The 14,848-nt window shown below is 33.8% G+C and overlaps 1 protein-coding gene across 1 annotated transcript; it reads left to right on the forward strand.

Annotated features, from left to right (window-relative positions):
* Positions 1 to 4,726: 4,726 nt before the first annotated feature.
* LOC134264790 (uncharacterized) lies at positions 4,727 to 13,961 on the forward strand. The gene is made up of 10 exons (XM_062747074.1): positions 4,727 to 4,794; positions 5,050 to 5,499; positions 6,148 to 6,454; positions 6,972 to 7,165; positions 7,867 to 8,070; positions 8,254 to 8,734; positions 9,079 to 9,173; positions 10,914 to 11,082; positions 11,259 to 11,360; positions 11,610 to 13,961. The coding sequence occupies exons 1-10, from the start codon at positions 4,783 to 4,785 to the stop codon at positions 12,176 to 12,178; spliced, it is 2,583 nt and encodes an 860-aa protein (XP_062603058.1). The 5' UTR covers positions 4,727 to 4,782; the 3' UTR covers positions 12,179 to 13,961.
* The last annotated feature ends 887 nt before the right edge of the window (positions 13,962 to 14,848 follow it).

Raw genomic sequence — 14,848 nt, forward strand, 5'->3', positions numbered from 1 at the left:
CGAATTCATCACTTATGAACAAAATAATCATTAGGGGGTAATAAAACATACATTATTCGTTGTTTTAGTATTGGGTACAAAACATTCCAATTTTTTTTTGTCTGATTGAAGGAACTGCTGTATTCATCATTATATGGAAAATGGTATTGTGAAATAGTGTGAAAAAGCCATGATGATTAGAGAACGCCTCTTAAAAATTGTTAAAGACTGAAAACAAACTGACGTTTTTGTATTAAAAAACAACAAAACAAACCTCTCCCCCACAACACGTTGTACCATATCTCAATTATTTTACTCAAGGAAACCAATTCATTATTGTCAATGCGCTTTGAATTAATCAATGTAAGTGAATATTTTGAAAACGAAGACGCAAACAATATCAGATTTCTTCTAAATGTTTTAAATAGTTTATTTGTTGGTAAAATGATATTTCAAGTAATTCGGGCGTTCTCTCTCTTATTCAGGTTCAGCGAATTCATCAAATAATGAGACAGAGACCATATCATCAAGAGGTAATAAACATACATTTTTCGTCAGATTAGTCTTAGTATTAAACATTTCAATAAATGTTTGTCTAAATAACGAAACTGCTATAGTAATCATTATGTGGAAAATTGTTTTGTGAAATAGTGTGAAAAAGCCATGGTGATTAGAAAAGACCATCTTTTCGCAGAAAATTATAATTGTCAATGCACTTTGAATTGATAATTGTAAGAGAATAATTTGAAAAGGAAGATGCAAACCATATCAATATTATTCTAAATATTTTGAAATGAGTTTCATTATTCAATGAATTAAAAAACAATACAAATTTTGATGAATTAGATTGAAATGGATTTTGTTTTTACAAATACTCTTTTTTAAATTCCTCTCCATAGCCGTTTTTATCTTAAAAAGATATCATCTTTTTCATTTGCAAATATCATAATCGTTCTACAACTGATATTTCAAGTAATTCAGGCGTCCATTTTTAAATTTAAGGTTCAGCGAACTCAGCACTTAATGGAGACAACGACTACATCATCAGGAGGTAATAAACACATACATTATTTATTATCATACTTTCATGTTAAGAGCAATTCTCTGTAATCACCAAAAAATTTTGGCACGCATAGTTACAGATTTAAATTTTTATATCATAATTTAATACAGGTGTGTGAGTGATTGTAAATTCTAAAAATAGTTTTTGAATTGTAACCTTGGTTGCCATGGAAACGGGATACAAACTTTCTGATTTTTGTAAATCATGAGAAAATCTGTACTTTTCATGAAAAACCATGTCTAGAAATGAACAGAGATATCTATATTTGTGTTTATTGTTGTTATCCAATACTAGAGATTCAATCAACAATGTTTACAGTTTAATTTTAATTTTACACTCATAAGTGGTCATGTTATGCATTGCAAAATGTCAAAAATAGAGTAAATTTTGCTCAGTTTTTACGGACTTAAAACAAAAAAATGCAGCCATCTACAAATTAAGCAATAAGAAAACATGAAAGGTTGATATTTGATTATATTCAAACAAATAAAAAATTGGTGGGCAAATGATATGTGTAAAAGAAATTCAAAGGTGAATTTCCATTTTTTCTGCATTTTGAAGCTTTTTTTGCTTCCCGATTACTTCCCTTGGATTACTCTCTAGCGCTTGGAGGTACAATATGTAGGCACTTGTAGTGGTAAATAAATGATTTGGTGAGAAAACTTATTAAAAGCAGATTCGGTTGAGGATTGGCAGTATAGAAGAAGGAAAAGGACCAAGAATTAATACAAGAGAAGACAAGAGGTAATTATAAATATCACAAATGCTAAATATGTATACATTTTCTCCATTTTTTGGCTTCCATGCATGTAATGACTGAAGCCTTCTTGTACTACAAATTGCAACACTTGAATTATCCCCCTTTAACGGAACTCTTTTACATTGATATGTCTGTAGTCTGCCAGAAGTTTGCTTTTACCTCCACAATGATACAGACTAAAACATCGATGATTTGAAGTGAGGAAATTCTGGAAGTAAACTTGTACAGTTATGTAGGTGGAAACGGGAAATCTGACTTGGCCTTAAAAGTCCTAAAAATGTGTTCTATCAATGATTACTTAAAGGGAAAATTTTCTTACTTGCAAATTACCTGCAAAGGAGAACTTTCTCCTCTGAAGGACATTGAATATGATGAACAACTTTGTATACTTTCCGAAATTAGTCTGTTGCCATCAAATTTTATACAAAAATTGACCATATGTTTGCAGCATAGGGAAAGTATCCTTGAAAATTTGAGAAGAAGAAGACGAAGGAAGATATGTGACATTTCAACATATGGACAAATATTTAATGTACATAAATGTAAAAAAAAAATGGTGATAGATATGTCTCTGGTGAAATGTTCATCCAAATAGCCAGAAACACTGGTGTTTTCATTCCAGTAGGAACTCGTAAGTATAATCATTGACAATATAGCAAATTTATGTTTAACAGGTTAACTTATGGAAACTTCCAAAGAGTTTTTTATTTAAAAATCTCACCAGGGGCACAATCAAAGTAATTTGGAGCTTTATGGGTCCAGGCGAGAATCCATTACATTAATCTACTTATTAAACTAATTTTACCTGATATATGCACTTCCCTTTTCCAAACTTGCTGAAATAGTTGACTTTTAAAGGTACTCTGAAGTCAAAATTAAAAAGGAATCTACTGATCTATTTCAAAAAATTCATTGATAAAAATCACTCTAGTTCCCTTTGATGCATTGAGTATGTAAATTTGAGGCACTCTTCACAAATGAGGTGCGTTCATATAAGTGAAACAAAGTGCAAACAAAGTTGTACCATAAATGAACTTAATTAAATAACATTTTCATCATGTTCATATTTTACAGCTATTTGCAGACTTTGTCGGGAACAAGTCTACAGTCAAGAGAGGGATCCAGGACTGGAAGTACATGGCGTAAGTCCATTAATGTTTCCTTAATTCAGATTTCAGCTATATATATTGAAAATCAATTTAATCTCTACAAAAAACCAATATCAGATTTTTTGTGCAGTTTAAAAAATACATAAATTATATGTATCACTATTTTTATAGCACATCACAACCATAGTTGTACATGAGTACTTTCTCTTTTTGCATATATTAGCAGTCTAACCCAGAAAATGATGCACACTTACACATGTTACAAGCAGATAAAAGTGTCTCTTATGCCACAAAGGAAAGAGTAAGTATAAACATACTGTACATTGTATATAGATACACAAAAAATGTATATTTTGCAATAGTAGGTAGACTTTTCAAGATACTAATTTAAGTATACTACTAGACTTGTTAATTTTTTTAGTCAAACAAATAGTTTACTTTAAAAAAAAATTTGTTCTTACTGATTCCTTCTCAAACCATAAATTTCACAGTGATAACTTGTAGAAAAATCTGGCACGGTTACTACATCACGGATACTAGGGAATCACTGTCTATAATCACACTCTGTTACACTTTTTAAAAAGCCACCTGCAGGTCACACACATTTCTTGAACACTTTTGTTTAACATGTTTAATCCTTGAATCTACTTGAGGGGTTCTGTGGCATTTTCTCTGGCAGATCCTAAGTACATGTATCTAAGTATGGAGCAGTTGAATTGAAAAAAAATATGGAATGATTTTTGATATAAAGCATATCTAAGTGAGTTTCCCAAACCCAATTTTAAGCTTTAAAGTGTTACACTGCTGAAATGTGTACAGTCCTGATTAAACTCCATTGACCCAAGTTATGAAAAGCATATCAAAAGTTGCACAGAAGAGATAAGTCCATCATTATTTTTCAGGAGTTGAGTCCAGCACTTCCAGAGTATGAGGAGCACATACCATCAGAAGAAGGTGATACTTATGGTACAAGGAAAAGGGTGAGTCTACATTTTTAAACTTCACTTTGTTATCATTAATCAAAATGATGTTGCATATGTCTGGTAATTAATGAGTATATAATGCAACATTAAAAAATATATGCCAGTTTTTGTGTCGCCTGGGTAGCAGGGGGACACTTTGGGATCACTTTGTATGGCATCCATCCGTCTGTCTATAATGCTATGGATAAAGTCAGTGACAGACGACACACATGTTCCCTGTTGATATTTGTGTGTTTATATAGAGAGGATAAGGATTTTTTTGGTGAACGCTAGGGCTGGGCAATATTATTCGATATTTCGATATATTGTAATACAATGACAAAATATATCGTATCGCAATACGATTTGTAATATCGATATATTGGCAATATGCTTAGATTAAGGAATTTTGTCATTGCCAGGTATAATTATATAAAAATGGACTCATGAAAGTTTGTTATTAAGCCAAACAGTACGACAGAAGTTGTTTTGTGGGAACTTTTCAGAACATAACTTTAATGAAATCAACAGTTTTTTGTCAGTGTTGGTTACTTATCATAGTTATGTACATTTTGCATGTAAATTAAATTAAATATAGTAAGAAAATGCCATTTAAATTACATTTAAAATATTGCAATACATACCGCAATACAGTTAAAAATATCGCAATATATCGCAATACGAAATCTCGGGCCAATACCCAGCCCTAGTGAACGCAAAGCAAAAGGACAAAAAATATTTCGTCTGTTCTGTGTCCATGTATGTATACATCTTTGAAACCTAAACCTTACTTGACTTATATTTACCCTGAAACACTCTATTTTTCTAATTACATTGTTTTTCAGAAAAAGTGCTGTTGCATCTGCTGAAAGTGCACTTGATAGGAATGAGATATCAAAGAGAAAATGTATGCCTGTACATGTAAGAGATTATTTTAGTAAACCAGTTGGACTAAACTAATCAGATAAATTTTTGCCTTCATAATATTTAGCAATCTGTTAGTTAGCCTACATTGAATCCAAATTAGACCTTTCATCTCGCTCTTCGTTTTTGATATGTCGCTTGCATTGAATTGCAATGAATCCCTACGTTTAGTTCTAACATACAGTTGAAATATTTGACATGCAGATATCTGAGTCATGTTTGACTAAGTACTTGCCCTTAATTATTTTTCAGTATCCTGATAATCCTGAACACTTGAGTCAACAGAGTAATGTTAGTTCAGTACTGAGCAGTCAAGAATCAATTACAGACAGCCAGATTTCTGAGGCTTCCATTTTGAAAATATCTAGACTTGAGAGTCTTAATACTTTCTTGGCTCAGTGTGATGTGAGTCCAATTAAAAAGCTCACAAATCCTTTGACTGTATCCAGTGACAGAACAAAGAAACGTTATCTGGAGAAAGCTAAACAGTGTATATCTGTGGTCCTTGAGACAGTGTCTCCAAATGAGGGGGAGATTTTATGGAAGTCTATACTGGCAGACCAAGAGAAAAAAGAAGATTTAGAAAATGACCAGAGTCTCAATGTCCTGAAAGAAATATACTCCAAAGGAGAAACATGGCAATTTAGAAGACAAGTGCTGTCTATTATTGTTCAGCAGATGTCTTTTGAAGAAGCTCAAGAGGTAAGTATTTTTAGCTTGCTTGGAGGAATGTCTGGAGTAGATATGTTTTAAGAAATTGGAACTATTCAAACGTCCTGAAAGAAATAGAACCAACCCAAATCCAAAAACTTTAGTCATCATAAGATATCCCTTAACGACTTAACCCAAATGCCTAACACTAAAAGTAAAATCCTTAACCCTAAACTAAATTTCACTAATTTACAATAAATTCTGTTGAGTCAAATGAAATTTGGGTTGGTTAGTTACAATTTTTCCCCATAGAGCTTATGTCACAGCCCTAGAGTCAGCGTCTACCTGTCCGTCAATGTCCGTCCATCTGTCGGCGTCGGGCATGAACAAAAAGTTTAACTGTGGCCAACACTTTTGAACACTAAAAGATGGAGCTTTTATATTTCACATATGTATCCTCTATAACAAGACATCTTTTGGAAAACTTTAAACTTGGCCATGGTATTTTTTTAACCTTAAAAAGATCTAGCTTTAAAATGTATCATGTGTACATGACAAGACATTCTCATTGGAACAAAAATTTTGACCTTGAAGTATGACCTACTTTTTAAAAACAAGTCCTTGGAAGCAGCAGCTTCTGATATGTGAGTTATGTTGTCTGTTGAACATCTTTTATATTCTTTTGTTATTTTTTTTCAGTTTATTCCAGGACTAACGTCATGGAGATTTTACGAGGCTAAAAAGCATGCTGCAAATGAAGGTATTGGTGTACCAGTTAAGGAAAAATCAGAGAAAAGAGAGAGATTTAGTGTGGAAAGTTTAGATCATTTTATAGACTTCATTACATCAACACAAGTTGTCAAAGATTTGCCATATGGACAAAGGACATTGAAATTAGATTCAGGTGAAATGATAACGATTCCAAATGTGATCAGGAGCATATCATCTAGTGCCGTGATAAGTCAATACCAGCAGCTTTGTGAAGAGGAGGGTGCAACACCTTTAGGTAAAAATGTGGCACCAAACATTCTGCATTGAAACACTTCTTGATGATTCTCACATTCTTATCTAATATTTGTGCATAGCTACTGTATTGAAGCTTTATGGTAGATCCTATCGTGCTGTGTGTCTGTTTGTGGACACTTTTGAAAAAAGCCAAGATTACAATAATACCTGATCCTTTGGATCATTAAACCTGATTAACATGGCCAACGTGATAAGAAAATGCCTGTTGTTTTTCCAAGGTTAACAGAGGTCATAAGCTAACTTTGTTGGAAATTGCTCTCTGGCATGGTGAAAGCCATATCATAGACACTCCCGTTTATCAAATTTAGTAGGAATAATCTACATGTACCTTATCATGTTTATGAGAGGAAAAAACATGTAATTATTTTCATGTAGATATCTCAATTACAGAAGAAATACATAATTATTACAAGAATCCTAGAATATTATTATTAGAGATGTTTAGGTATCTATTTTGTAATTTTTTTGGTAAAATAGTATCAAAACAATCATTTCAGGAAAAAGTACTCTTTACAAGATTCTGACAGATTGTGCTGCATCAGTTAGGAAAAGTGTAGAGGGGCTTGACAATTATGTTATGGAAGGATCTCGAGCTTTCCAAGCTTTAGAAGAGACCTTAGATGACCTCAATGAAAAAGATCTGAAAACAAAGTTTATGGAAGCAAAAAGATACTTGAAGGCAGATTTTAAGGTAAATGTTCTTAGAATACATGTATATTCTCCAAAACATAGGTCCCGTGTCACGGTAGGTGTTTGCACAATAAAGAACCCTCACTGCTCAATGACCCTGAGTGCCGAGTAAAGGTCAAAATTTGAAGCCCTTCACCGGCATACGGTGACGTCTCCATATGAGTGAAAAATTCTCAAGAGGGACGTTAAACAATATAGAATCAATCAATCATTTGTCATCAGAATTAATTGCTGAGTAATTTAAGCAGTAAAAGACTTGTATGACCTTGAGCAGCACATGAGCATTAGAAATACCAACTTGAAGGCATTGTCTTTTAAAATGAATGCATTGTGCAGTAGAAGTGTACTTTTACATAACTTCAAGGGTAAGGTCACAGTGTACTTTGATGATGATTATTAGCTTGCCTGAGCTAAAGGCTTAAGTGAGCTATAGTCATAGGCCTCTATCTATCTGACAGGTTTAAGTTCTCACATTTTTAATTCTCCTCCACAACGGCTGTAGGGATTTCAATGACACATGGCAGAAAGATTGTACTCGGGGTCCTTTACCTTGCTGCCCATAAACAAATATGGCTGCCCAGGCAGTATCGTTTTTTTTTCCAGGTCAAAATTCAAGGTCACCTTTTATACCTGGTACATGTATGAAGTTGTTGCCCTTATCATGTCAAGCTTCAACTGTTGAGAATGTCTACTATGTTTCAGGTACATTTGGCAAAGCAAACAGATGTTCTTCAGCATTGCTTAGGATTTGCTTTAAGTGCCCCAGGATGTGAGTTCCGGCATCACTGTCCACACATGCACAATCACCACTGCCAAAGCTGTATCGAATTGGACAGAACACTACAGAAAATTCATCAGGTGGTAGAAGGAAGACAAGTCAATAATAAAGATGCACTGATGTTTAAGGTAATGTATTTGATATGTATTTCATCTGGTAAATGAAAGTTCATATTTCGGCTAATTGTTCAATCAGTGGTTTCACGTGGGATGCATGTACCGCTGCATTTAACATTCAGATCTCCAAGAAATTGTCAAAAAACAATATAACTTGGAAATTGAATAACATCTTATTCTTTTAACAAATTATAGGTAGAAAAAGCCATTGAAGATATAAAAGAGCTGCAAAAGCACATTGTGAGATCAAAAAATCAAGAACTTGCAAGAAAGAACATAGCAGACAGTCTGGAAACAAACAGTGCTATGATTACAACTGATTGGGCGATGAAGTTTCTCCCTAGGAGATATAGGGAAGGCCAACAAGACTGGTTTGCCAAACGTGGTATTAATTGGCATGTGTCAGTCTCCCTTGTCAAGTTGGAAAATAGGTTACAGACCTTGACTCATCTTCATATCTTCCAGTCTCAAACATCTCAAGATGCCGCAACAACAACAGCAGTACTGACAGATGTCGTTAGAGACCTTAATATCACCGTGCCTAATCTGCAAAAAGTACACATCTTTAGTGACAATGCTGGTTGTTACAAAAGCTCTGTTACTTTGTCCACTCTCCGGCATGACGTTGGACCCCAGCTGAAAACATACAATTTTAGCGAGTCCCAGAATGGAAAAGGTACTTTTAATTTCATTAGGGCCCCACATCTCAAATGCAGAAGCTTTATGGTATAACTTTGTCTATTAGTATGCTCATCTGTTGATCAACACTTCTTTGTTACTCAAAAACTCAAAAGGTATTTGTCTTTCACTTTCAAAGACTCAAGGTATACCATGACTTCTTATCTCATAATCCATCCAAAATACATGTATTTGACAAAACTGAATGCCACAGGTAAATAGTACTAGTTTTTTGGGATCTGAATGGAATGTCTGCATAATTGTAGAATGTCAATACTTGATGTCTAAGGTTTCAGTTAATCTTTAAATTTTTTCTTAATTCCCTTTGTATTGTGTCTACAGGACCGTGTGACAGGAAAGCGGCACATGCAAAATTTGTAATCAAGAAGTATGTCAATGAAGGAAGGGATGTAACAACAGCAGTAGATATGAAAAAAGTAAGTGATGCTATGAAATCACAACATCAGTCAGAAATCAGAAATTGACACGGCATGTATCGGTAATAATTTGAATTTCAAGTGGTCAAAGTAAAGAAACCTAAGAGCATGACAGCTTTTTTCAGGATGATAACTTGATACCATTCAAATTAGGATGTAGAAGGGGGTTTTGTTGATTTCAAGAAGTAAAACTTTCCTTTAATTCGATTGCAGTTCACATTTCTGGACTTATAAAAATTCCAAAAGTTCTCAGGTGGGTGCTAAAGGAAGATTGGACCCCTTGTTTTCATATGCCTGTTGTTATATGGGTCATATTATGGTATGATGTCCACGTCTCTCCATCCATCTGTCCGTCTATCCGCTTTTATCTTGGTTATGTATACATGATTGAAGTTTACATCATACTTGGCAAAAATGTTCCTCTTAAGGGGATGAAGGATGTATGGTCACGTGACTCAGTTGATTTACGTCATAATCTCTGATAAAATATGTACAAAACGAGATTGAAACCACAATACTTGTATAATTTTTTTGACTGTTTGTTTGCGTTCACCATCTAGTATAAAAATATCTGAAAACATTTTTCTTGCAAATATTATCAAATTACGGAATAGATTAATCCACTCTGCCGTTTCCCTACTCTGCGCGTCCAGTGCGTCTTTGACGTCATAGTGGATCTCTTAGTTCAGTAAGATCATACACGGTAAAAACGGGTAGTATAAAATCATAAAAACGGGCCATAATATGTACATGGTAGGGTATTTTATAAATTTCAGAACGCAAAAAATATTTTTACATGGTTGTTGACGGAAACGTTCTGTGGGTTTGTCTTATTTCGCTTATTTCAGGAATGTGTGACGTCATAGTTGGGTTTTCCCGTACTCGAGAAATGTAAACATGACACGTTTTTTTCATGATCATGACTCGTTTAACTTTGTCCCGTGCAATATTGAGCTCAGCTTCACCAATCGATATTTTTACAGTTAATCAATACAATGACGACCTTGAACTTCGACGTAAATTTTCAAATATTGAATGATAAGATTTTTTGCAAATTAATTTTTATATGGTTTAAGTTGTCTTAAAAAAGTCGTAAATTTCCGTCTCCAGATATGGTGTTACAAAAGAATCTTTCTTTTTTGAATTTTTAACCCTATTCATACTCTAAAATATTTTAAAAGACACATTTCCGCTTTTATATTTTTTATCTATGGTGAAAAATTTCAATTATCGACCTAGTAATGGACCCAGAAACACGGAGAATAAAAACTCCGCTCAGACACTGTGGGGTATGGTATTTGTCACTCAATATCTCAGAAATAAGTCTAGAAACCTATTGATATGTCTGCTTTATAGTATGTAGGACATACTAAATAAGATATTTACAAAATATGAAAAAAATTAAATGACAGGTATTTTTTCAGTTAAAGGTCCTTCATCCCCTTAATTAGATGGTTTGCCCTGACTTTAACCCAAGGTCAATACCTCCAAGGTAGAGGGACATTACTCCAAGTTCAAGGTCACTTCGAAAGAATTTCTTTTTCTGAGCAAAATTTTCTACATTCTTTACTTCTGCAACATCATACTTGGCACATTTGATCCTCATGACAAGGCAGTGTGTCATGACTTTGACCTGAGTCATAGCTCCAAGGTTGCTGTAGGCTTTGATGAATCGAACAAGATTTGAGATAACACATGGTGGACTGGCTATGTTCCATTTATGATACTCTTGTTTTTTAGGCTCTGGACAAGTTGGGACAAAAAGCATACCGTGTGCGAGTTGTTGATGTTGTTCTTGACCTTGAAGCTGATAAACACAAGGAGAGCATAAAGAACATCTCAAGTTTCTATAACTTTGCCTTTGAGAACAACGGACTGAGAATGTGGCAAGCATATGATATAGGTGAAGGTAAATTGATGCAAATCAGCTTTCTTTATAAATACACACAAAAAATATCTTGTTTTATTGCATATAAACCTAGGTTGAATTTTTTAAAGGTGATAATTCTAACTATAGTGTTACAAATATAGACTAGTAAACACATCATAGTTTTGTTCCTTTGAAGATCTTGTCATATTTTACAGGTAAACTTTCATCATGGGAAACTCTAAAGCCTTCAAAGAACTGTGTCCAATTGAAGGTCATAAAGGACTGGACAGACATCGTAACTGCAATTAGTCTTGAAGGTAATTATGTCCTTTCAAGTGGTGAGGATACATACAGGATTGCTAGAGTTGTTTACATTTCCCTATGTCAGAATCATTGGGTCTGTTTCATCTATATGCATGTTTTGAATATCACAAACCTAACTATTGATACATGTATATAAACAAACAAATTTAGCACATCCTTTAAAAGTAGTTTGTGAGAACAAAATAAAGTGAAGGCAAAATTAAGTGATCTACATGTAACTCTCTACATGTTATTTTTTGTAGAACCTGCAGTCCTTTTGAAGCAAACCAAGAGTAACTTAATTTGTCCAATGGAAGGCTGTATCCGAGAGTTCAAAAACAAAGAAAGCTTAGATCACCACCTTATGCAGGGGAATTGTGAATATCAGCTAGAGAAAGAGCCACTAAGTGACAAGGCCAAAGTAATCTATTCTCAGAAACTGTCACAAGCATCATCCATTTGTCCAGATGTAAGTGCAATTGAGGTATTTAAGGATGAGGAGCTTGAGGACAAAAGTTTGGGATGGGCATTAAAAAACAAAAAGAGAAGAGTTGTTTTCAGTCAACAGCAAAAAAACTACATGATTGAGAAATTTAATGTAGGCAAAAGAACTGGAAGCAAGGTGGATGCCTACACTGCTGCTGAGGAAATGAGGTTAGGTGGGTATGGCTTCACTAAAGAAGAGTTTCTGACGGCTCAACAGATAGGGAGTTTCTTCTCAAGGCTTGCCCAACAAGACAGGAAGTCAGACAAATATGACTTGCAGGCTGCAAATGATGAAGACATTAAGTCAAAATTAAAAAAGGAAATTTCTAAGACCATTGATTTGTAGATATTAGTAATTTCAGTTAAGTGTGAAGTTTTGCATTACGTCACAATCTTTATTATTAACCTAATGCATATCACTCAATTTTACTGTTGATTTTACGTTATCGTGTGATGTCGTGATCCGACTTTTCGGCTGTGTGATTTGTCAACTCATATTATCAACATGACATGGAAATAGTCTGTTGCACGAGCAACCAATCAGGGATTAGAAGAATTTTCCAGTCATTAAGCTTGGGGTTACGAGGCATGTACTATTTACCTTGAGCACATCATAAGTTGTGACGTAATGCAAAACTTTACAATTTTAAAACCGAAATTACTAATAATTGTACATTGATAGTCTCCTACCGGTGAAGACAGAAGGGACCATTGATTTCCCTTCCATTTGTCCATCTGTCTCTCTGTCTGTCTGTTTGTTAAAAAATGGTTGCTTACAGTTCATTACACAATTTGTAATAAGTTAAAAATAATCTTACAAGCATTATATTAGACCAAGAATATGTAATTGAATTAATATTTACATTAATTTTCCCAAAAAGAAATAACAGTGTTTACTTTCATGAATGGTTTATTGTCTTTGAACATTTTTCCTGTTGAAAGGTACCATTTTGTTGAAAATGAACTAAATAGTCTCAATATGCATACCTTTATATGATATAACGGTATTTTTTAAATGTCCACAGATGAGTTTTTTGCTATAATTGTTTATAGTTCCTTAAAGTTAATATTATACTGCTTGTTAATTCAAATGTCCTAAAATGTGTTGTTATTGACAATTTTGAAATTAGAGGTTCCTAAAAAAATTTTTTTTAGAAGCTGACGAGACTTGTCTTAATGCAGTACTGTGCTATAATTTGTGTGTAGCAAGTAACTACAGTATATTAAGTTATTTCTGTTTTGGATTGCAGATTCGCAGTATTTTGTATCATGCTCATAAATAGAAAAAAACAAATCTTTTAGAAAGTATAATGCAGCCTTATAAGCTTCAGTAAGCAGCAACAGTGTTTTTTTTGTAGTGTGCTAGAAGGGGGGGGGGGTATCTATACTTATGATCATATTCTATCCTATAGATATGAATATAAATATTTTTTATGAGTTGGCTGACAAAGTCTCATTGTTACCAAAGATTTTAAGCTATATTTGTTAAAAAAATTTTGAAAAAGAAAAAAACTGTATCTTGTTATATGAAATGTACGTTAAAGCTTTTTTTGGCAAAATGCCAATTTTATGATTTTTCATTTTGTTATTGTCAACATTTGTTGCAATTTGCCCATGAAAGTTTTTGAATATTTTCATTATATGTGACAAGTACCTTCAGATGAAGTAAGTGATACATTGTGAAAGTGCTGCGAATTTTTTATTTTTCTTCCCAAAATGTTGTACTTTTTAAGTTTTGACTAAATTTAGAAAAATCAATATTTTGCTATTATTTGACAAAGTATTACAAAATTATCAATTAACTCTCCAACAAATTAAAGATATCTATTGAAAGTATTGATGTTGTAGTTTAATAAAATATTAGTAACAAAGGTACAATCCTCAATATGGTCTCAGCACAAATGGTGTAAAATGTGTGATTTTCGTAAGATTGCCACACACAAATTAGCCATATTGGTCAGAAAATTTGTATCCCGGTTACCATGGTAACAGAGGGTGTCCAGAAAAAAATTATGTCATGCATATAAGTTTTACCCTATGAAGATACTATATGCCAAGTTTAAAGAAAATCTGAGACTATGCGTGCCAGACCCTTTCAGAATTACTTTGGTGATTACAGAGAATTGCTCTTAAATACTAAAATCTAATTGGTTTAGACACAGTTAACAATCCGTTCGATTACCCTGAGCCTTAGCAACACACGTGACAACGGGTAACACAACGGTAATGCCACATGCGTGGAAATTATGCGCGTACGGTTCACCGTAGAATTCTCAAAACGTCAGTTGCGCGTTTGAAAGAACCGGAATTAACTTGACGTCAATAAAAGCTTGCGTCCGATATAGCTTACTTGAAAACAACAAACGACAGACGATACATGCTTGCGAGTGTAGGAAACATGCTTGCGAGCCAGAAATAACGAAACTTTATAGGATAAATGACTCTAATTCGAGCATCAAACTAACAATAAGGAGATCAGTGAACCGGTGAGTGTGAAATCTTTCTTATGTTCTAAATTCACCAGTTCAAACGAACATAAATTATTTATAAATAAAACTCAAAAACACTTTATATAGGATGAGCTCGCATGCGCGAGTGCAACAGACTTTAATGAAGTGTATACAGTATACAAAGCACAGTCTTTAGTTTAACTTCTGAAATCCAAATCATTCTACAAAAGAAAAAGAAACAAATAAAGCGACGGTCAACATTAAAACGAACATTTTAACATGTACAGTATATCGATCATACTGGAAGGGGTGGGTGGGGCGGGGGATAAGTCTGTTGCAATGTAGCAGCGAACTTCGAATAACTTAAAACACCCGAAAATCTACCTTATACGTGACTGAATCATGCGCAGGGCTCGAGCTGTGATTCGCCATTGTCGCCAATTGCGAATTTTTCTCAGAAGTGGCGAAAAAAAATTCATAAGTGGCGAAAATGAATTTTTCAGATGTACCGTGTACAAAATTTGAGTAGTCCTGGTTAGCTCCTTTGTTTATTCAATGTATACAGA

Source organism: Saccostrea cucullata, unplaced genomic scaffold, assembly GCF_032062105.1.
Source record: "Saccostrea cucullata isolate Sc308-1 unplaced genomic scaffold, CSIRO_AGI_Scuc_v1 ctg11031, whole genome shotgun sequence".
NCBI classification, from domain to species: Eukaryota; Metazoa; Mollusca; class Bivalvia; order Ostreida; family Ostreidae; genus Saccostrea; species Saccostrea cuccullata.